Source organism: Thamnophis sirtalis, unplaced genomic scaffold (genome assembly GCF_051295495.1).
Source record: "Thamnophis sirtalis isolate CommonGarterSnake01/CBP01778 unplaced genomic scaffold, rThaSir2_p1.2 scaffold_1, whole genome shotgun sequence".
Lineage (NCBI taxonomy): Eukaryota > Metazoa > Chordata > Lepidosauria > Squamata > Natricidae > Thamnophis > Thamnophis sirtalis.
In genome coordinates this window covers 158,148,613-158,172,739 of record NW_028261381.1, presented here as the reverse complement: position 1 = coordinate 158,172,739, position 24,127 = coordinate 158,148,613, and the positions used below count along the sequence as shown (strand labels likewise).

The 24,127-nt window shown below is 36.8% G+C and overlaps 1 protein-coding gene and 1 pseudogene across 6 annotated transcripts in view; one reads left to right on the top strand and one right to left on the bottom strand.

The window, feature by feature from the left end:
* The window catches only part of TOGARAM1 (TOG array regulator of axonemal microtubules 1), a 37,554-nt gene extending 15,592 nt beyond the window's left edge, over positions 1 to 21,962 (top strand). For 4 of the 6 annotated variants that reach the window (XM_087729179.1, XM_087729155.1, XM_087729188.1 and 1 more), the window contains 11 exons: positions 1,058 to 1,135; positions 1,843 to 2,002; positions 2,677 to 2,782; positions 7,034 to 7,269; positions 8,980 to 9,138; positions 10,018 to 10,144; positions 10,850 to 10,965; positions 11,882 to 12,071; positions 14,138 to 14,357; positions 18,682 to 18,768; positions 20,800 to 21,962. In XM_087729179.1, the coding sequence (XP_087585305.1) occupies positions 1,058 to 1,135; positions 1,843 to 2,002; positions 2,677 to 2,782; positions 7,034 to 7,269; positions 8,980 to 9,138; positions 10,018 to 10,144; positions 10,850 to 10,965; positions 11,882 to 12,071; positions 14,138 to 14,357; positions 18,682 to 18,768; positions 20,800 to 21,053 (1,733 nt within the window). In that variant the 3' untranslated portion in view covers positions 21,054 to 21,962. The remainder of the gene's footprint in view (positions 1 to 1,057; positions 1,136 to 1,842; positions 2,003 to 2,676; positions 2,783 to 7,033; positions 7,270 to 8,979; positions 9,139 to 10,017; positions 10,145 to 10,849; positions 10,966 to 11,881; positions 12,072 to 14,137; positions 14,358 to 18,681; positions 18,769 to 20,799) is intronic. The other 2 variants (XM_087729164.1, XM_087729170.1) reach the window with 2 other exon arrangements.
* On the bottom strand, positions 16,275 to 17,992 carry LOC148049795 (uncharacterized; annotated as a pseudogene).
* Positions 21,963 to 24,127: the final 2,165 nt, after the last annotated feature.

Sequence of the window (24,127 nt, the reverse complement as noted above, 5' to 3'; positions counted from 1 at the left end):
GATTCTTTAATATGGTTACCAAAATGACTGCCACCTTAGGTTCTGTAGCATGCACACAAGGTGTATTCCTGATTTCTTTTTAAGTGCTGCTTCCTAGTTCTGAGGGTGATTTTATTAAATTCTGCTGCAGGCAGATAGACATACCATAAGAAATACAATTAAAAAAGAAATTATCTAACAGCATGGTTGTTAGATATACAATGCAATGCAATGCAATGCAATACAATACAATACAATACAATAGCAGAGTTGGAAGGGACCTTGGAGGTCTTCTAATCTAACCCCCTGCCTAGGCAGGAAACCCTATACCTTTTCAGAAAAATGGCTATCCAACATCTTCTTAAAGACTTCCAGTGTTGGAACATTCACAACTTCTGGGGGCAAGCTGTTCCACTGATTAATTGTTCTAACTGTCAGGAAATTTCTTCTCAGTTCTAAGTTGCTTCTCTCCTTGATTAGTTTCCACCCATTGCTTCTTGTTCTACCCTCAGGTGCCTTGGAGAATTGTTTGACTCCCTCTTCTTTGTGGCAACCCCTGAGATATTGGAACACTGCTATCATGTCTCCCCTAGTCCTTCTTTTCATTAAACTAGACATACCCAGTTCCTGCAACCATTCTTCATGTTTTAGTCTCCAGTCCCCTAATCATCTTTGTTGCTCTTCTCTGCATTCTTTCTAAAGTCTCCACATCTTTTCTACATTGTGGCGACCAAAACTGAATGCAGTATTCCAAGTGTGGCCTTACCAAAGCATTATAAATTGGTATTAACACTTCACTTGATCTTGATTCTATCCCTCTGTTTATGTAGGGATAGACTCAAGATCACGTGAAGTGTTAATACCACTTTATAAAAAAATGTAGATAAAAATGTTCCTTTATCTAGATTGTTATTGTTTGCAATAATCAGGTTTATCTTTAACCTTCTAATATAATGTATAATATTTTTCTAATACCTATTAGAAAATGTTGCTTCCTCTATTTGGTTAACGAGAACATTTACAGAGAGCATGATGAAACTATTCTAAAAGGGCCTTTGTTTGTTTCTTTGTCCTTAAGGAAATGTTGCTTTCAGTCCTTTGTTGAAAAGAACATCAAGTATTAAAAAAGCACAGCCTTTGATCTTGTTAGACTCAGGTAATTATTTTATTTGTTTGTTTGTTTATTGATTAATTGAATATTTCTCTCCTCCCTCTAAAATACAACATTAACAAAAATAATCTTTTCTAATTGTCATTAAACACTAGATGGAATTTATAATATAACTAAAGGTTTGTGCCTTCATCATGTTAGGATCCAAAGCTCTACTGAAAAGCATGTTTTTCAAAGACCAGCCTGCTTTGTAGTCCATTTCTCATTCATTTCTTATAGAAGTGGGACCTTAAACAGATCCTCTCTAGATTTCTAAAGAGGACAATAGTAGTAAAGCCCAATCTGTCCCTTCTAGATTTTGCCACACTCAATGTGCTGGCAGAATATATTTTCAGCTAATATAGGAACTTTGTTTCCTTCATCACCCAATATATTGTTTGCCCCAATCCTGCAGGCTTCTGGAAGGGCATTGAAAAACTGACTTTTTCCCACTGGGTGTTTGGGTTGGGAAAAACAGATTCCCCAACAGATGAACTTATACTACACTTTACTTCTGATTGCTGTCTTATGGCCATAGTCCATTTTTAACAATTTTACTTTGATTTTTTTGTTTTTGTTTGATGAGCTATTCTACGCCACCCAGAATCACGTCTGAATTGGGCGGCCATATAAACACAATAAATAAATAAATAAATAAATGGCTTATTCACATCACAGAGTTAGGTCACTTTTGCATAATCAAATGGATGAAGTTGCAGGTGAAGACTCTCCAGGTCCACAGATGCCGTTTAAGGATCGGATGTTATCGGTCATGCACAGTTCTGAAATAATGGAACCCTCAGATTTGAGACCCTTCCCCAAGCCTGAATTTGCTCTTTTGGAAGCCTTGCAATACCTTGCTGATAATGATTGGTAAGTTTCTCAGTCTTATCTTTTTTTAAAAAAAATTATCATCTTCATCTTTGGGGTGAAATGGAAAAAAAATCCTGTTGGACACAATTAAATAAAAAGCAAAGGACACAGTATTTTACTCTTCATGTAAAATATTACCGTATTTTGGGGAGTATAAGATGTACTGGAGTATAAGACGCACCAAGATTTTGAAGAGGCAAATTAAAAAAAAAAGTTTTTGCACTCTGCTGACCTCCCAAAAATGGCCCGTTTTTCATGAAAATGGGTCTGTTTTTTTGTCAAATAAAAGGCATGCATAGCCTTTAGGAGGCTTGTAGAGTGCTCCTGGGCTTGGGGGAGGGCAGAAATGGGCAAAAAATGCCCCGTTTTTGCTCATTTTTGCCCTCCACAGTCCCCAGGAGCACTCTGGAAGCCTCCTAAAGGCTATGTATGGCTATTTTTGCAGAGGTCAAAAATGCTGTATTCAGTTTATAAGACACACCCAGCTTTTCACGTGTTTTGAGGGCAAAAGCTGTGTCTTATACTCAGAAAAATACGTACCTTTTTTTACTGGTGATTTTAGTTTTTTTTTTTTTAGAAGTGTGATAAAATGTGTAAATTGATAATTTTTAATAAATCTGAGATGTTTGTCTATTCTGTGCAATATATGTATTTCATCTTTCTTTTCAACATAGGGAGAAGAAAATTGAGGGCCTCAATTCAATTAGGTGCCTTTCTGCCTATCACTCCGATGCTCTAACTGCAAAACTACATGAAACTAGTTTGGCTGTTGTGCAAGAAGTAAGTTTCCCCCCCTTGTTTCTTCAGATCTCATTGCGGGGGAGGCACTAAATGACAAGATGTTTGCTATTAGTTGCTTTTTTGGTAATTTGTACTTTAATTTTTGCATCCCCTTTATTTTACTCTAAATGTTTTCCTTATTGATGAACTTTGCTGCTTCCGGAACTTAATTGTCTTAATACTTATGGCCTCAGCTTTTTATATTTCCCAATATATTAACTGTGATTATGCCTTCTAACAAAAAGGACATACAAAAAGTATAAATATGCAAAAAAACAACAACCCACAACCGATTCATTTTTACTTGGCTGTATCTTCATTTTAGTAAGATTTTAGTTAGAAAATGGTTCATAAACTAAATTTTCTTGTAGCATTTCTGGCCTACCAAATTTATCTAGGTTTTAGTTTTCTGATTTATCGTATTTTCTATTAAATCTGTAGCTTAAAGCTATAGCCTTGTGGGCATATACAGGTAACCCTTGATGTACAATACAATACAATAGCAGAGTTGGAAGGGACCTTGGAGGTCTTCTAATCCAACCCCCTGCTAGGCAGGAAACCCTATACCTTTTCAGAAAAATGGCTATCCAACATCTTCTTAAAGACTTCCAGTGTTGGGGCATTCACAACTTCTGGAGGCAACCTGTTCCACTGATTAATTGTTCTAACTGTCAGGAACTGGACAACCGTTCTTCATATGTTTTAGTCTCCAGTCCCCTAATCATCTTTGTTGCTCTTCTCTGCACTCTTTCTAGAGTCTCCACATCTTTTCTACATTGTGGCGACCAAAACCGAATGCAGTATTCCAAGTGTGGCCTTACCAAGGCATTATAAAGTGGTATTAACACTTCACATGATCTTGATTCTATCCCTCTGTTTATGTAGCCTAGAACTGTGTTGGCTTTTTTGGCAGCTACTGCTGCACACTGCTGGCTCATATTTAAATGGTTGTCCACTAAGACTCCAAGATCCCTCTCACGGTTACTTCTGTTGAGCAAGGTACCACCTATACTGTACCTGTGCATTTCGTTTTTCTCACCTAAATGTAGAACCTTACTCTTTTCATCATTGAATTTCATTTTATTAGATAGTACCCAATGTTCAAGTTTGTTAAGATCCTTCTGTATCTTAAGCCTGTCTTCTGGAGTGTTGGCTATTCCTGCCATCTTGGTGTCATCTGCAAATTTGATGAGTTCCCCATTTATTCCCTCATCCAAATCATTGATGAAGATGTTGAAGAGTACTGGGCCTAAAACAGAGCTTTGGGGTACTCCACTGCATACTTCCCTCCATGTAGATGCAGTTCCATTGAGGACTACACGTTGAGTGTGGTTGGTCAGCCAGTTACGAATCTATCTGGTGGTGATGCTGTCCAACCCACATTCTTCTACTTTATCTAGTATTAGGTTATGGTCTACCTTATCAAATGCCTTACTGAAGTCCAAGTAAACTATATCAACGGCATTCCTCTGGTCCACTAATTTTGTCACTTTGTCAAAGAATACAATAAGATTAGTCTGGCATGATCTGTTTTTGACAAACCCATGTTGGCTTTTGGCTATTACTTTGTTTACTTCTAGGTGTTCACTAATTCGTTGCTTGATTATCTTTTCCAGAATCTTTCCTGGTATTGAGGTCAAGCTGATAGGTCTATAGTTTCCTGGATCTATTTTTTTCCCCTTTTTTGAAGATGGGAACCACATCAGCTCTTTTCCAGTCCTCTGGCAGTTCCCCAGTGCTCCAGGATCTCTGAAAGATATAGTTCAGTGGTTTTGAGATCTCATCTGCTAGTTCCTTCAGAACCCTGGGGTGTAATCCATCCAGTCCTGGTGATTTGAATTTGTCTAGGTAGACAGGTGCTCACCATTTTCTCCCTATTTCAATTTGTGTTTCTAATCTGATTTTTGTGGTGCTGTTTTTGATAGGTTGGATTGTTTTATCCCTTTGTGTAAAGGGAGATGCAAAAAATGAGTTAAATAGTTCTGCTTTCTCCCTGTTGCTTGTCACTTTCTTGCCACTTTCTCCCAGCAATGGACCAATTGTTTCCTTAACCTTTTTCTTGTTTTTAACATGTTGGAAGAGGCTTTTTTGTTATTTTTTACTTTTGTGGCAAGCCATTCTTCATTGTGAGCCTTAGCTTTCCCTTACTTCATCTTTACAGGCTCGGGCTATTTGCTGATATTCTGCCTTAGTTATGTCCCTCTCTTTCCACTTTTTATACTTATCTTTTTTGTCTTTCAATTTGTCAGAGAGTTCTTTATGCAGGCATGCTGGTTTCTTTTGGGAGCTGTTATTTTTCTTCTTCATTGGTATTGTGCTAGACTGAGTTTTTGTAATCTCATTTTTCAAAATTTCCCAAGCATCTTGAGTTGTTTTCCCCTTGAGGATTCTCATCCATGGAATTCTTCCTAAGCTCTCTCTAAGTTTATTGCAATTAGTTCTCTTAAAATCCAAGACTCTAGTTTGACTCTGTTCTACTACTTGTTGAATGTTGAATTCCAATATTGCATGGTCACTTGCCCCCAGGGCTCCTGTGGCTTCAACACCTTCTATCCTTTCCTCTCTATTAGTGAGAATTAAGTCCAATATGGCTGATCCCCTTGTTCCCTTCTCTACATTTTGGGAAACAAAGTTGTCTGCTAGGTTTGTTAGGAACCTGTTGGATCTTCCACTTGGTGCAGAGTTTGTTTCCCAGTTGATGTTGGGCTAGTTAAAATCCCCCATTATTATTGTGGTGTGCTTCCTACATACCTTAGTTAGCTGACTAGCAAAAAGTTCATCTACTTCCTCTGCTTGGTTGGGTGGCCTGTAGTATAAACCTATGGCAATGTCATTTCCCCCCCAAATCTTTAATATTGACCCAAATGCAAATGTACAACAATTCCATGTTATGACATCGTTGAACAAGTGGTGGGACCCACGCCATGCTGCTCACACACCCCTTCACACCCTCTTTGTTTGGGTTGTGGGAAGCTGGCAGGAAGCAGCCTTACCTAACAACTGTGAAATTTGATTAATGATGGCAACCAGGATCACAGAGATTGCTAAGCAGTGCGTTCATGCTTTACAACTCCATTGTTTAGTGACAGAAATTCCAGTTACTATCATAAATCAAGGACTACCTATATAGGCAATCCTCGCTTAAGGACCATTCGTTAAGCAAGTGTTTGAAATTATCGGTTCCACCACAAAAGCGCGTAGGACAAAATCGCGCTCGACAAAAGCGCGCTGTGACGTCATCACAGCGCGACGAAAAAGATCGAAAAAATGTAAAAATAAAGCTAAAACCTTCCCCTAACCCCCCCAAACCTAACCCTAAACCTAACCCTAACCCTAACTCTTAACCTAACCCTAAACCTAACCCTAAACCTAACCGTTAAAGTAACGAAAAACGTAACGCTAACCCTTATCCTAACCCTAACGCTAACGCTAACGCTCTAAAGCTAACCCTAACCCTTACCCTTACCCTTACCCTAACCCTAACCCTAACCCTTACCTTTATGTGAATCGGCTTGCTTTAATTTAATTTTTATTTGAATTTTTCGATCTTTTTCGTCGCGCTGTGATGACGTCAAAGGCGCGATTTTGTCGATCGCGCTTTTGTCGTCCGCGCTTTTGACGGGTCACGAAATTATCAACAGCACTGAATGAAAGGGCTTATGTATGGCCATTGCAGCTCCCTGATAGTCACGTGATTGTGATTTGGGTGCTTGGCAACCCATTCATATTTAGGGCCATGATCATTTGGTCACCATGTGCAATCATCTCTGCTGACTTCCCCATAAAGGCAATGGTTGCAAGCCACTGTCATCTACCCAAAAGGAATCCCTCTGGTTTCTGGCGACTGGCTGATAAAAGCCTCTCCCGAAATCCAACCAGAAAATCCTTGGATTTCAGGAGGGACTTTTTCAGCCAGCTTCTTTCTTTTTCAGATAAATGATTTTTTGCCTCCGTGTGCCAATGATGCATCAATTTATAGTTTCTGGCCCACTTCAGCACTCATTCCTCTGACTGACTGTAAATTCCAAGAGGACAGCCATGTTTGTAGGAAGGGAATTAAACAACTAAAGCCAACATAGTATTAATGTAAAATATGCAATATTGTTGCATTTATTGTGATATCCCATATAACATGCTTGTATACACATATATTTTTATATAATGTAATGGCTTGATGGGGGATAAGGTGGGGGGATTCAAAATCATCAATGTTTTTCCAACTGTTGCTGATTCAGGTCTTTCTTTTCATAGGTGAAAAATTTACGTTCTGTTGTTTCCCGAGCTGCGGTTGTTTGTTTAGGAGATTTATTCAACTACCTGAAAAAAAGCATGGACCAAGAACTAGATAATACAGTTAAAGTCCTTTTGCATAAGGCTGGGGAATCAAACACCTTCATTAAGGAAGACGTTGACAAAGCACTGAAAGCTATGGTTAATAATGTGACTCCTGCACGTGCTCTTTCTTCTCTGATCAATGGAGGTCAAAGGTAGAATTTTGAATTATGATCTTTCAGAGGCTTTTTTGACTCAGCTTAAAATAAAATAGATAGAACTGTCAAGCAAATCTAACCATTATCAGAAGTGAGCTCAGCTTATTATAGTTCTAAAGAATCATCTAAGAGAATTTTCTTTTCCTTTAAACATAGTATGAGATATGAAAATGAGCAAATTTGAGAAGTAGAATGTGGCTTTATGCCAACTACAGAGAGTATAGAGCATATTTTACCTCTAGAGTGAGACATTGAGAAATGTATGAATGGGAAAAATAAAATGTACATTTCTTGATCTAGAGAAAGCATATTGTAAAGTGAATCTGTTCAAATTATGGAACATTTTGCATTTATATTGGGTTGAGACAAGATTGCTGAATATGGTTATAGCAATATATCATGAAAGTAATGCATGCATGATAATAATGAATTAGTGGACAATTTAGCAAGAAATACGTGAGGGATGTGTGATAATCCCTTGATTTTTTAAAATAATTTAGGTTAAATGTATAAAGATTATTGATAATGAAGATAATGTTATGATTGTTGAGAATATGAATGTGTATTTACTTTCACTTGCAAGTGATATTTTATTGTCTGAAAACATAAAATATATGCAGTGAGCGGTGGATTGCATGATGCATTGAAAATTTATGTAGCAAACACTGAGATATCTATGTTTAATAGAGAAAATGGAATGAGTATAATAACCTGTACTTAAATAGTGAAAAAACTGAACAATTAGATAAATTGTTAGATAGAATATTTTGCAAACAGGAATATAGGAAAATAACAGTTAGATCTCTTTTTCTTGTCCACAATATGTATAGGCCACAAACCACTCTCATTCAGATGAGAGCAATGATCTCTACCTATCTTTAATTTTAGTGAAAAGCTGATTTGTTTTTTGTGTCATTCCTTGTGACTACATAAGCGGTTACTCTTGTATGATGTACTCAAGAAGTGTGAGGTAAAACAAGAATAGGGTCAAGAATGAAAGAATGCTGGATGAATGAGAATAAACTATAAAAGTGATTGAACAATACCTAAAAAGCTATGGTGAAGTGGTTTTTTTCATATACTATAGATGGATAGAATTGATTATCTCTTGAAAAAGAGATAAAAATGTATGAGGCAGTGTACAGACATGATAGAATCAAAGATGGAAAGGTAGAATGGATGGTTCAGGTGTAAATTAGATTTGCCTATATTTCCTTATGTCTTTAATAAACTATTTTTACTCCCTTCTTGCGCTGTTCATAAGCTGGTTTAAGCGTTTTTGTAATCCATTTTGGAAGCCATAGTGGAAAGGCAAGATATAAGGAAGTGATGGCTATCCAAGAAAATATTCAAGCATGCTTATTAGCATGAGTTATTCTATTGTTATTTTTTCTCTTTTATTTAAAACATTTGCTTAGCTTTAATGACCAAAAAGAAAGACATTAGCTAACTTCCTTTTACTACAACACACCTGCATTTTAATCTGGAATTCTGTTGTTTGGAGTGGGTCTACTACATAAAGGGCCTTGCATTGCTGCTAGCCAAATGCATTAAATTTAGCTCCAGATATCTGGGATTTTATGCTTTTGTTATCTTGGTTCAGATATAAAATACATAAGCATTTTCAAAAGGTCTTTCAGCATCACTGTTGCAATAAATAATAATCATATATTTTTCTAAACTGTATATGCCTTTTATTCTTACCAGCCACTTAAATACAGCAGTAAGAAGATGCACTGCCCAACATTTGTCAGATGTTGTAGAGCACATGGGACCAGGGCGTATATTGTCTGGAATTAAAGATATAACTGACAAGATTTTGTCTGCTGTGGCCAAATTTGTCCAGGATGGTTCACAAGAAACAAGGTGAGCCGATGCAGAGAGTGAGGGGTAAAGCTGAATGGCATGATTTTTGAAAATAAGCAAGGACATGAACATGTTTTAGACTCTGTTTTGTATGAAAGCTCAAGTTTCTATCTTAATTCTTGAAGAAATATCAAGCTTGCATGACAAATCAAAGAAAAACTAAGAATTCCAAAAGGCATTTTCAGGTTTGAAATTTTATCTCATACAGGAAAACACTGATTTAAGTTTCTGTAGTTTCTTATTGACTTAGATTTCTATAAAAAGTGGTCTTTTGGTTCTCCATTCAGGATGTCTCATTTACAGGGTGTTTTACATGCTAGAAGGAGACATGAAAACTTTGTTGACAAAAGATGAGAAATTCCAAAATATTGATGTGAGGAAAAATGTAAAAAAATGAAAAGTAGTTGCGTATTTGGTTTTTAGCCCATCACATTAATGAATTAAGTCCTTCTGCTTAAGCAGTTACATTTATGGGAAATAATAATGTCATCAGATATTTTTTTATGGAACTAAAATATAAATTCCTACATCTGATACTACTGTGTGTGTTCACAGATTTGATTGGAGACTATTATTCTCATTTCACAAACTAGTAAATAGCGACATAAGTCTGTTGATTTTCAAGTATGCAAGAATGGTAGGGAGATACAGAATCACATATCACTCACATTTGGTTAGTATGTTGCGTCATAATTTTTTCCCCTAGATATTCCAGATTTCTGCTTTCAAGCATCTCCAGAAAGCAGAAATCTATATCTAGAAAAAAACAAAGTATCCAAGCTTTGTATGACTGCATCCTAAAGCAAGTATATTTAGTAATGATTTTTTTAAATTTCATGATTATATGTATTAATAAAACTTATTTTGTGATGTTTGTAGATACTATGGGCGAAAGATGCTTTTCACTTTGATGACACACACAGACTTCGATAAAATGCTTGAAAAGCATGTGCTGCCAAAGGATTTGCCTTATGTTAAAGAGACAGTCAGCAATTTGCGTCAGAAGGTATGCTAAAAAGGACTCCAAAATAAGATTGAATAAAACTAAGCCATAAATTCCTATTAATTTTGGGAGTGATAAAAACTGAACATGATGCTATATGGCTTGGATAAATTTATAATTACATTTGTATTTTAAAATGTATTGCGGTATTTTAAGTATCATTATACCTCTCTGTCTTTTGATTTAATTTAAAGTTCTTTTTCCAGTTCCTCTTTAGCACATGTATGCTATTACATTTCTATGAGAAACTTTTCTTAAGTAATGTCTTTTGAAGTCCCTGATTTAAAATATAGTTATGCTTTTGTTATTTAATTAGACTGTGTTAATCTTTGATATCTATTAAGGCTGAACACCTATTTCGTAGCACTTGGATTTCAATTTGAAAATACGTTTTGAATCTTGGAACTCCATCAAGTTCTTTCCTCTAGCACAGAGGAAACTTTAAATTACTTCATTAAGCCTATTTTTTTCAGAAGCATATAAACTGTTTTTATGACAATTTTTTCATTTATTGTTTTACATTTTACATTTTCTCTTTTCCTCTACTTTCTCCTGTGTTTATGTATTTACAAGGGTTTGAAGTTTTTTGAGACAAGAACCCATATTTGATAAACATGCTCTTCTTTCATGATGTTATTATATTAGAGATATGAGATAATATATAGGGAATTGAAATAAACATTTTTTATTCTTGTTACATAATTTCAGGGACTTGGGGAGATGCCAATAGTTACACCCTCAGCCAAAGGAAGGCGTTCTCATACTGGTAACATAGACAATTCAAGATCAAACATGTCACGCGAAGTACTTAGTGCTAGTGACAGGTATGGTTGTGCCCTCCTGCTTCAAAGATTTCATCTAAATAGTTTCATATGTTGCAAATCTAAAAGAAAATAATGTTTATTTAAACAAATTATACAGTTGCTATGTATAAATAGGTGTGACAGTTTTTCTTGCTCTTGTTCAATATAAGTCGAAAATTGAACATGGAGTGTGTTTGTAAACTAGGCGTAGAAAAATTGGAACAAAAGAAAATACCAAATTAACATTTCAGAACTTTCTTCTTATGTGCATGATATGATTGCTTCTTTTTTAATAACTAAATTGTCAGGTTTTATGCATTTTGTTTGTGAGAAGTCAAAAAGTTAAAATAACAATCTGGTTTGTCACTGTTGAGACACTCTAAAAGCAAAGCTTGTACCTAAGTTAAAAAAATTCATCCAAGGAATATAATTATTTTCAAAATAGCAGTTTTCTACAGTAGATAGTTTTTCATTTAATGGAATTGCTTAGGGTTTCACCATAATCACTACTTGATCAGAAGGATAGAAATATTTTCCAGCTCAATGAAAAATTCTCAGTTGAGACTGTATACACCTAGTACTGAGCTTTCTGGATTTTCAGTTGATAATTTCTGAGTCCCTCTTTCTCACTTAATTTTTATATGAATTATTGTTGCATTAAACTCTCAGTAGTAAGTACACTTCTTTGTATTCATGTTACAAATAGACATTTTCAGGATTTGATTTCTAGTTCATATGAAACTAATGTTATAATCGACCTGATCTCTCAGTTTTGTTTTTTTTAGAAGCTAATAAACTTAATAACTTTAAATCTATTAAAGTAATACAGTACTTATATAGAAAGATCCATGGACTATGGATCTTTCTGTACATGTACTGCACTATACAGGAGATTGAACTATACAATTACAGAATGCTCTCATTATTTTCTCAACAGAGAGATTAGAGAAATACGCGACATATCCAGGAAATTAGTTCCTCGTAATGCTTTGGAAAGTGCTGAATATGTAAAGTTTATAACAACTTTACTGAATGCAAAAGATTTCCGCGATCGAATTAATGGAATTAAACAACTGTTAGCAGACACAGAGAACAACCAAGACCTTGTTGTTGCGAACATTGTGAAGGTAACGTTATATAGGTTACAACAGAATCTTCAGTGTTCTCTCTAGAATTGGCAGGAAATTACATATGTGATAAATTATGCTATTTACCCTGAAAAAATGTAATATAAATGCAAGAAACAATGGCTATAAGGAAAAATAAAGTAAATCAATAACCCAGTAGATAGAATCATAGTTACAGTTGGAGGGAGGGAGCAAAGATAAAGAAAGAAGGCTTATATGTTGTCAGAACATTGGTCCATGTAGCCCAGTATTAGTCTATTCTGGCAGCAAGAACACGACATGGCAAGAGTGTTATTTTGAGTTCTATTTCCTGAGCTTCCCTAATATTAAGAAAGCAGAATTATGTAGAATGTATTTCATGTGTTGCATCTGTCATACTGCAGCTGTCCAGAATATATCTTGTCACACAGAACCCTACTGCAGGATGTATTCTTGGTAGCTGCAAGATGGCAGGTGCAACATAAGAAAGACTGTTGACATAACTAAGGCATGATTTGTCATATAAAATATTTGATTAAGCTTAAGGCATAAAACTTGCCAGTACCTTGTTTTTTTTCCTGGAGCACATTAAACAACATATTGTTATTCTAAAATTGAGATGTTTAAAATATATTTTATTTTACTATATCAAAATAGTTGAGAAGAAAAAAGGTAAATACTTAAAACAATATTAATATATTGAAACTTCAAACTTAATAATGATGAGAATACAAAATAAAGGAAGAGATGCCTGGAAATGATAAACAGAACACCTCCAAAAAGTATACTCTTGATTCTTGTGTCCTGATACTCCATTTCTCCAAAATAAGACCTCCCTGGATAATAAGCCCTATCATGTTTTTGAGTGCATGTTCTAAAATAAGCCCTCCCCTGAAAATAAGCCTTCTCCGAAAATATTGCAACACAACAGGAACCATGAGGTGACCACGCTTGCTGCCTCCTGCACCTCAAAAATAATAAGACCTCCCCCAAAATAAGGCCAAGAAAATAAGACCCTGCCTTATTTTGGGGGAAATACAGTAGATTCCAGATACTAGAAATATTGTCAAGCAAAACGAAGTTATCTTCAGGAGTTGGAATAATATAGTCTGAGTGGTTGTTACTTTCAAATTTGGGACTTGAATTATCAGGATTGTTGTTGTCAGCTTTGGCAGAATTGTGTTGATTCAAATAATATGATGATCAATTTAGTCAGAAAACACATTAAAGTACATTTTTTTAACTTCTGGTAAAACCATAATATAAGATGAGTAAGATGTCAGTATTTTCCATGTATCTATATTGCAGTATTAAGTGCTTATACAGAAAATGATAGCTACATAAATCAGGTTACTCTTTGTCAGCATTGCAGTGAAGTAAAATAACTATCAGGTGGAACGTAAATATAAATGCATGCCCATTGCATTTTGTTGTGTAAGCAACATTACATAAAGTATGGAAAATGAATGAGAAATAAAGGGGGGGAAGGAAAGGAAATAAATACAAAAGAAATTTGGCTAAATCTAGTTTAGCCCAGTCATAGTATTTCTTCATATATTTTTATTAATGCAAATTATTTCTATTATGTCCTTATATCATGCATTTTGTTAAACCCATACTATTATATTGCAAAATGAATTGCCTCAAATGAGCAGATCAATCAGCCTAAGTATCATTGTTTATTATATATTTCTTTTGTGTGATATTTCTTTATCAGATATTCTTTAAGGGATTGGATATCTCTTGGAGTTCAAACTCCTTTAATAGTTGGGGGTTTAGGTATTCTTGAGCAAAGAAGAATATTGGTTAAAGAACTTTAAAACTGGTCACAAGAGTTGTATGTCCTTGATTTACAATGGGATTTGCTATCCTTTGACTGACCAACAATTATTTAGTATATTCCACCAGTGCAGCAATATATGAAAGAAAATGAAAGAAAAAAGAACTTGTTTGGTTTTACATTGAAATTACTAGAACAGTTGGGACCTGAGCACATTTTCATAGGATGCCACATTTTAAACCTGTCAGTTTAAATATATATTTGGTCAAAGAAAATAATTCAACCTATTGTAATTGTGTCTATCTAGATCTTTGATGCCTTCAAGTCTCGCTTACATGACTCAAATAGCAAAGTCAATCAGGTTGCTCTAGAGACCATGCACCAGTTGATTCCTCTGTTGAAAGAGAAACTATCTCCTGTTATCAACATGTTAATTCCTGCCTTGGTTGATAACAATCTGAATTCTAAGAACCCAGGCATCTATGCTGCTGCCACCAATGTCATCCAGGCTCTTTGTCAACATTTAGGTAAACTGACTATTTTTCTTTCCTCTGCTATACTGAGCTTTAAGGTGTAGTGTTGCAAAAAAGAGGGGACTAAACAATTTAGAATTTATGTATGTTTTTATTTATCCGCTTATAATACAAATGTGGATTTAATAATGCTTGCTTTGTTCAGTGTGTAAACATTCCTGTAATGTACCCGTCTCATTTCAACAATACTTTAGGGCAAGTTAAGAAGTTAAGTTTGGCAAGATGTAGGAAAAATCACATATAGGTTTCACATATATTGATCCATGGTTTGGGTTACCCATTGTTGATTATCATGTCAGAAAGGACCACTGAAACTAAACTATTGGCCCATGTGTTTTTTTTAAATATTTTATTAATCCAATCTTTATTATTATTATAAATAACTCAAGGCAGCAAACATACATAATACCCTTCACATTCTATTGAGATTTGGCTGAATGACTGCCCTAAGGTCATTCAGCTGGCTTTCATGTCCAAAGTGGGACTGGTTGGGGACCTTTTCCTATTTTTTGTAGCTCCCAATTATACTAGATGGTGCTACTGAAATGTAGTGACCAGTATTTATTTTTATCTATTTGTATGCTGTCTCAATCACCTAGGTGACTTTAGGCAGTTTTTGATACCATAGTTTTATTTTTTTTATCTGTTTCCCTCTCTCCCCTCTTCAATTTAAGTGGTAAATTGTTGCCTACTTTCTATAAACCTACTGCCACAATTAGAACTCAATTTTAAAAATACTTTTTAAAAAGTTATCAACCATTCTCTAATATCACTGCAATGCTATTTTTCTCAGAATGTTCAGAATTAAAAACAATGAAAAAGTAGGAGTTTTTTCCACCCCTCCCAGCCCCAAACATTGTAGTTCACAACACACAACTGCATTAACCACCATGCTTAGTGAATCTAAATAAACTATTGTAGGGTTTTTACAGTGAATCATCTGGATGGTCCTTGGAACTGAGGTTACACCTGTAAGTAGAAACTGCAGCAATCTGCAGAAAATATTTGCCTGTCAGCTATTCTTTGCTTGCAGTGTTCCCAGGCTTGTTCGAGGACACGGGATGAAACAAAGTAATAACCTGCAATTAAAATATCAACCATATAATGGTAAACAAGATAAGAAGGAAATTGATCACGAAAAGGTTGTAAAGCTTGATCCACAAAATATTGACAAATTGTAGGAGAATTGAGCATACCTTGTGGTAAGACACACCAATGAAATCTTTGTGTAGGTTGACTATTATTTAAAACAGGCACAGTGAAAGCAAATTTTTCTTTACCCTGTGACTGCAAAGGAATAGTGAAAAAACAATCCTTCAAATCCACAACTAATAGTTTATAAGACTGTGGGATTAAATTAGGATTAGGAAGACCACATTGTAAAGGCCCCATTGGTTGAATACATTCATTTATTTTTCTATGATCAGATAAAAATCTCCATTTTCCACTTTTCTTTTTAATAACAAAGACAGGAGTGTTCCATGGACTAGTAGAAGCCGAGGTGGCGCAGTGGTTAAATGCAGCACTGCAGGCTACTGCTAGATCAGCAGTTCAGCGGTTCAAATCTCACCGGCTCAGGGTTGACTCAGCCTTCCATCCTTCCGAGGTGGGTAAAATGAGGACCCGGATTGTTGGGGGCAATATGCTGACTCTCTGTAAACCGCTTAGAGAGGGCTGAAAGCCCTATGAAGCGGTATATAAGTCTACTGCTATAGAAGGTTCAATATGGCCAGCAGCCAATTGCTCCTGTACCAAGGAATGCAAAGCAATCAATTTTTCAGAAGATAGAGGCCATTGCTCAATCCAAACAGGTGTAGAACAAAGCCATTTAAGAGGAAGCGCCGCCATCCAAAATCAAATGAGCATTAAGAAGAGAAAGAAGGTCCCTACCCCAAATATTAGTATGAATATCTAAAATGTAAGGATGTAAAGATACAGACTTACCAGCAGAGGTTGTGATGGTTATGGAATGAATGCTTTGCCAAGCATTTGTAGACCCACCAATGCCCCACAAGAAATTAACATCACGTTTAGGCCATTGGACAGGCCACTGTAAAAGGGAGATGACAGTAACGCCGGCTCCTGTGTCCAACAAACCTTGAAACGGTTGCTCATTAAGATACAAAGTAAGAAGTGGCCTATGAGAGCTAATGGACTGCAGGAGTCCTATAGAAGTAAGAGTTGAACCAAATCCAGAATCACCACGATTTCCAGTACCTGGGTTAGGTACCTTATAGGGAAGCAAAATAAGTTGTGCTACAGAAGATCCTTTAGGAAGAAATTGTGGAATGTTAACCCAAATTTGCATAAGAATCACTCCAGTGTAATCAGAATCAATAACTCCTGGAACCACAAAACATCCCAATTTATGAGCAGAAGAACGTGGTAAGATTATGCCAACCAAACCAGAAGAAAGAGGACCAGTGTATTGAGAAGCAACCAGTTTCACTTCTAAAGGAAATTTAAAATCCAAATTAGCTTGAGTAATTAAATCGATCCCAGCACTACCTGCTGTGGCCGAGGAGGCCCCAGAGAGGGAGGAGGAACAAGAGAGGGGGGAGGGAGACTCAAAACGGGAAAGGCACTCTTTGTTTTCTGGGTGGGTGCCACACCCACCTGGTTGTTTCCCGAACCCAAACGAAATCTACACTGATTTGCCCAATGAAAACCCTTCTTGCAAATAGGACACTTCTTCATAGGACGCTCACCACCAGTTGGCGTTGAACGACAATCTTTCTGAAAATGACCTGATTTTCCACATTTGAAAAAATTCCAAGCAGCTGCATGAGAATAACACAAATATTCACCTTTCCAAACAACACGCTGCACAGAAGTCAAAATCACAAGAAACATCCACCTCCAATTTTGAGGCATCACAGAACAACCACTCTCAATTCCTTCCAAAAGACCTCTAGTAAAATTTCCAGTAATTCCATAATCAGAAATAGCCTTTTTTAACTCCCTTAAAATCTGAAATGGCAAACCTTCCCATTCAGCAATCTGCTGACCTAGTTGTGGCCTGGTTGATATTGAACCGGACACACAGACAACAATTCAGCTAACTCTTCTCCAGAAATATTAACATCCGATTTACAATTTTCTACCATTTTCTGAAAAGCAGACCTTGGAAGAATATTAGCAGAAGGATGAGGAATAGGAGGAAGAGAAAGAGGAGGGGGAATAGGAGGAGGAGGTGGAGGAGGCTTTAACACAATGTCAGAAGAAGCAGAAGAAGGTGTTATTTCAGACTTAGATTTAAGATCAAAAGATGAAATTTCTTTTTCAGACAATGGAGGAAAAATCACAGTAGTAGAATGTTGAGAGGGAGGGGATGATAAGAAAGAAACAGAATCTTCTTTCTGACCAAACATTTCTACAGCATACCGACACAAATGCCAAGCATGCAAAACATCTATATCTTTCCTAGGCTCAGAATGCAAAACCTTGCCAACTTTTTCCCAGTCTGACAACTTCAGAGAGCCTTGTACAGGATAGAAAGGACAACTTAAAGCAATTTCACGGACCAGCAGAAAAAGAGCCTTTTGTGACACACATAACTCAGACTTCTTAAGAAGATAACCCAACTCATTAACATGCTTCCTTTGCTCTTGAGAAAGCGAAGATCCCATACTTACAGAAACCTTAATAGGTTGAGAAGCCCTTGGCCTGACGACGCATCTGTCCTTCCCTGGACGAAGTATAGGTCCCTGTTCGGGGCGCCAAAATGTAGCATTTAGGGTTCCCGAGGCTGAAGATGAAAGGAATGTCCACTCACGGATAGCTGAATCAACCAAAGTTTATTGAGCATCCAGAATTAACATGAGAATCAACAGCAAAACTATTAATCATGAAACATCATTCTTATAGTGTTTTCAGCTTCTTTGAGCTTTACGTATTATATCATTATTGGCTAACAAGTCTCCAAGGCACAATAATTGGTTAGTCCTTACATCATTGGTGTTCGTGAGAACGTTCACCTTGTAATAGCTGAGTAAATCAAGTGTTATCAAATGAGTGAATAAAATGTTGCAAGTTATTACTTTGTTTCATCCCGTGTCCTCGAACATGCCTGGGAACACTGCAAGCAAAGAATAGCTGACAGGCAAATATTTTCTGCAGATTGCTGCAGTTTCTACTTACACGTGTAACCTCAGTTCCAAGGACCATCCAGATGAGACTAAATTTTTCTATCCCCTTGCAATCTTCCAAACTCTGTTTCATCTTTATTGTTTTGTACCAAAGTCTTGTTATTAAAGCTCAGAGCTAAATCTCCTGAAGCACATCCTATGTTTTATGTCCTTGTTTCCTTTGCTTCAAGACAATTACCTGCTTCTCCAGCCATTCTGCACTAAGGCCCAGTTTTTGAATGGAAAAGCCAAACAAGACATAACTGAAAAGCTAGCTGGTAAGACTTTCAGCAGTTTTATTTATGCTTCATGTCTTTATTTCTCATCAATGTTTTTTTTTTCCCCTCAGTAAGACTGATCTACATTGAATAAGTCTATCGTGTATTTTCAAGAGTCTTTATTCAAGTGTTTCCACTGCAGGATTGGTAGTACAGTTGCAAGAAAAAGTATGTGAACCCCTTGGGATTACGTGGAGTTTTGCATGAATTGGTCATAAAATGTGCTCTGAACTTCATCTAAGTCACAACAATAGAAAAACACAGTCTGCTGAAAATAATACTACACAAACATTAGATGTTGACATGGTTTAATTGCACATAACATGTAAACATTTACAGTGCAGGGAGGAAAAAGTATGTGAACCCTTGGACTTAATAACTGGTTGACCCTCCTTTGGCAGCAATAACCTCAACCAAACGTTTCTTGTAGTTGCAGATCAGACCTGCACAACGATCTGGAGTAATTTTGGACCACTCCGCTTCACAAAACTGTTTCAGTGTAGCAATATTCTTGGGATGTCTGGTGTGAATCGCTCTCTTAAGGTCATGCCACAGCATTTCAATTGGGTTGAGGTCAGGACTCTGACTGGACCACTCCAGAGCGTGTATTCTGTGCTGTTGAAGCCATTTTTGTGTTGACTTACTTGTATGCTTTGGGTCATTGTCCTGGTGCATCACCCATCCTCTGCGGAGCTTCAGTTGGCGGACAGATGGTCATACGTTTTCCTGCAAAATGTCTTGATAAACTCTGGAATTCATTTCCCCATCAATGACAACAATCTGTCCAGTCCCTAAGGTAGCAAAGCAGCCCCAAACCATGATGCTCCCTCCGCCATGTTACAGTGGGGATGAGGTTTTGATGTTGGTGTGCTGTGCCTTTTTTTCTCCACACATAGTGTTGTGTGTTCTTCCCACAGTATATTTTGCCAGTAGTGCTGTGGAACATCCAGGTGCTCTTTTGCAAACTTCAAACGTGCTGCAATATTTTTTTGGGACAGCAATGGCTTCCTCCGTGGTGTCCTCACATGTACTCCATTCTTGTTTAATGTTTTCCTTATTGTAGATGTGTCAACAAAAATGTTAGCATGTGCCAGAGATTTCTGTAGGTCTTTAGCTGACACTCTAGGATTCTTCTTTACCTCATGAAGCATTCTGCGCTGTGCTCTTGAAGTCATTTTTACAGGACAACAACACCTAGGGAGAGTAGCAAGAGTGCTAAACTTTCTCCATTTGTAGACAGTCTGTCTTACTGTGGACACATGAACATCAAGGCTTTTGGAGATACTTTTGTAACCCTTTCCAGCTTCATGCAAGTCAACAATTCTTGATCGTAGGTCTTCTGAGAGCTCTTTTCTGCGAGGCATGGTTCACATCAGACAGTGCTTCTTGAAACCAGTAAACCCACAACAGTTGTGTGTATTTTAAAGGGCAGAACAGCTGTCAGCAACACATCCAATATCATCACACTGATTGGAGTCAAGGTTGGCTCACTCCTGGCTCCAATTAGCTCTTGGAGACGTCATTAGGCTAGGGGCTCACATACTTTTTCCTCCCTGCACTGTAAATGTTTACATGTTATGTGCAATTAAACCATGTCAACATCTAATGTTTGTGTAGTATTATTTCCAGCAGACTGTGTTTGTCTATTGTTGTGACTTAGATGAAGTTCAGAGCACATTTTATGACCAATTCATGCAAAACTCCATGTAATCCCAAAGGGTTCACATACTTTTTCTTGCAACTGTAGATAGGAGTTTTAGTCTGAAGCTCGTGGCCAATACAGGAAACTGAAAAGCAAATGTAATATGGCCTGTTAATATTCTATTCCAATGAAGTGTTTGAAATCAGAATAGAGATTTGTTTTCTATTGGTACAAATTTGTTTGGTAGAAATGTATTTGTTCTTCCAACATTTACCATGTTTCTAAAAGATCCTTTGACTTTTTTGTATGCAGTACATATAATCTGGGAAGTCAGCATTTTACCATATCTTTGTATAAAAAATAACTCTTGGTTCTTTTCCTGCATTCAGAACTTGTTGTTGAGTTGTATCCCCGGAAGCCTCATGCAGTGGAGCAGAAAGTCTTGATGGTTTTATGGCATTTGTTGGGCAACATGACAAACAGCGGTTCCTTACCTGGAGCTGGTGGAAATATTCGGGCAGCCACTGCTAAACTGTCAAAAGCACTTTTTGCACAAATGGGTCAGAATCTGTTGATCCATGCTGCATCTCAGCCCCTACACATAAAAAGAACTCTGGAAGAATTCCTTGACCAAACTACCTGAAGCAGACACTGATATGGACATAAAAGATTATTATAGGCTCTGGATAACAGCATTACGGTTTTACATGGGCTGGAATGGATCATTTTCAAGCAGCCTGCCTTTATTATGTTTGTGCTTTTCAAGCAGAATGAAATTGGAGTGACTGCTTTTAATGATCAACCATTTAGGACTTTTTTTCTCCAGTTTAAGTCCTAGGCTGAAACCAAAATCAGTATGGCACTTGCAAACGTACTTCCTGTCCTGGTGCTGTTCCAAGATTCTGTAGAATCGGGATTGGATGTCTGTGAAAGCAAAGTCAACTCTGCTTCTTTGCACTCTTTTTGACTTGGTGGCATGGTGCCCTGTGTGTACTAACAAAGATGAAATTTAGAAATAGTTTTAATCATGAAATCATGTTATGACATGTCTTCTCATATAGCCTTAAAAGGGGGGGGGGAGGGACTTCGGAGAGACATGAAGAACAGGGTTTTGTGTGATATTTGTGGAAAAAAATGTATTTTAAAAATCAGTCCCACTCATGATTGTGCAGTGTTAGCTTGCTTTTGCTGCTGTTGATGTATTACATCTGCTTGACAGTTGAGCATAATTATCTGCACATTGTTGTAAAACTTGGAAAAGGTTTTAATGAAGCATGTTGACCAAAATTTATAGAAAATAATTTTTTACAGATTTTGAACATGTCTTAAAAGAGATGGCACATGTTGAATATAGCTTCCATATTTTAGTGTGAAAAATATTACTGAATTTTATCTGTCCAAAATTTATAAAGGTGTTAACTTTTCTGACCTTATGTGCAATTCTCAGCAATATAGTGCCAGTTCTGCTCTCAAAATATGACACCTATAAGTACTGTATTCATCTGAAAGATAAAAAAGTTATAAAAATAAATGGCTTTATTTCTGTAAATAATGTTTACTTCGTTTCTGATTGTTTGTCTTGAAAATTACTGTTTTTGAAACATTAAGTTCTAACTACTTGACATATTTTTATTCCATCCAATTGTGTCCAGTTTTCACAGCCTGCCTGGACAAGTCTCTATAGTTTTCTTGGGAATTTTTTTTAGAAGTGGTTTGCCATCACCTCCTTCCTAGGGGATGAGTGGGCAGAAGTTAACCAGCTGGCTTTGTGCTAGAACTCCATGTGGTTTGCACAGAAAAGGACCAAGAAATTGTAAACAAATATGAAAGGGAAACACAGCTAAAAGTTTTTTATACCAATACTATTTATTCCTGTCCTTGGTCTCATCACATTCATATGGCATTTCATATATTTTTCTTTTGTTCTTTAAATTTATCTTCCCCTCTCCAAGATTCTCATCAACCTTCCCTTTTTGTTCTCAGCATCCATTCTTCGTATACTGCTATGCAATGGCCCTTGTCAGCCACCTAAGTATAATCTATAAGTATTTTTATACAAGACTTATCAGTTGTCTTTGTTAACCATGTGATGAAAGAAATGTCCTTCTGGGTTCGGCTCCAAGTGGGGAAGAAGACACTGGAGACATGGAGGCTGCTTGGAAAGATGATTTATTGGTGGACAGGGCCACATGGCTTGAGTCCTGAACAGAAAAGGTGATCACATGCTTCAATGTTGGTGGAGAAGAAGGGCTGAGGGAGGGGCTTGCTAGGCTTTTTATAACCTGTTCAGTCCCACCTCTCTGTTTCCTGTTCCTGTGTAAGAAATGTATTCTGATTGGTTGTCAGACTCCCATGGGCCCATGCAGGGGCAACTCTCTAGGCTGTGTTTTGAATGCAGGTTTGGTTGAGTTCTCAAGATGCCATGTGGTGAGTTGGGGCCAATATTATCATGCTTTAATCCCATCCCCCCTTGAGCTGAAGTGGAGAAGTCTTTATTATGTAAAGTGAACTAGCTTGGCCGCCTTAATGGCCCATTGACAAAGTGGGGATGGCAGGAAGCTACAGGCAGCTATTCTGTCTTTTAAAACATGTTTCTTTCTTTTCACATCCAGAGGAATATTCTGCCTTCAATATTTCCTAGGATATTTCATTTTTCTGGGAGAGGGCTGGGTGATAACTTCCTACACATGCTTCACTCTAAAATTTAGAGGATACAAAAAATGACTGAAGTCATTTAGCATAGGAGACAGATGAGACTGTTTGGTACATAATTTGATAACTTCTGGCAAAGTATTTTACCATAATCTAAATGATGATCAGCTAGGTTCATTCTTAAGTAACTCAGAATTGGCACATGACAATGACAGAAACAAGTATTTAGAGCACAGTTGTTTTGGCAGTGGTTGAACTTTGCAGAGGTACTTCTTCAGTTTTTCCAAGGTATTTATTCAGTAGCACAAGAGATGCTCAGAATCACATTTCTAGTTGCAGCTAAATCCTTTAGAGGTGTTGGGAAAAAATCCATCTGGTAGTTTCAAGTTGGGAGAAAGATGCTGGAAACAACAGATGCTGGAGGTTGATTGGAAAGTTCAATTTATTAACGAACAGAACAGATTCTGGTGCAGCTGACAAACTGGTTTGGTTTTACATGGGCTTTTTATTCAATTTTTACAGCATTTTGTAATGTAGAGGCTTTTGTGCTTTTATTACTTCATTGATTTTACTTTTCTCATGACAAGTAAATTATTAATTATCACTTCCTTAGTCCTAATTCTGTCAGGCACGTGTTATTCATTTTATCCTGTTATCTATTACCTCTAACCTGCCTTTCTTCATGGGCAGGTATTGTCCCCATTTTTCTCAATGTCCTGTCCTTTATCCCATCATCCTGGAACTGAAGTTCTTTTGTCTTGTGAAAAGGCTGGGCCAATCTTTCTTAATGGGCACAAAATATCTGCTGGGGGCTATTAAGAAAGACCGAGTCTGCTTTCTCTCTTTAAGAGCACGTTTCTCCATTTCTCCCTTTGAAATATAATATTCTGCCCTTTTTAAATATTTCCCAAAATATTTCATTCTTCCGGGAGTAGAGTAATAGCTTCCCACAGAGAATTTAGGACGCATTCCTTCATCTACTCAGGCAATAGCATCAAAATTATGTTTTCCCATGTCAGCTATGCCCTCCAATTCTGCAGTTTGCACACAGAACCAAGCAAAATA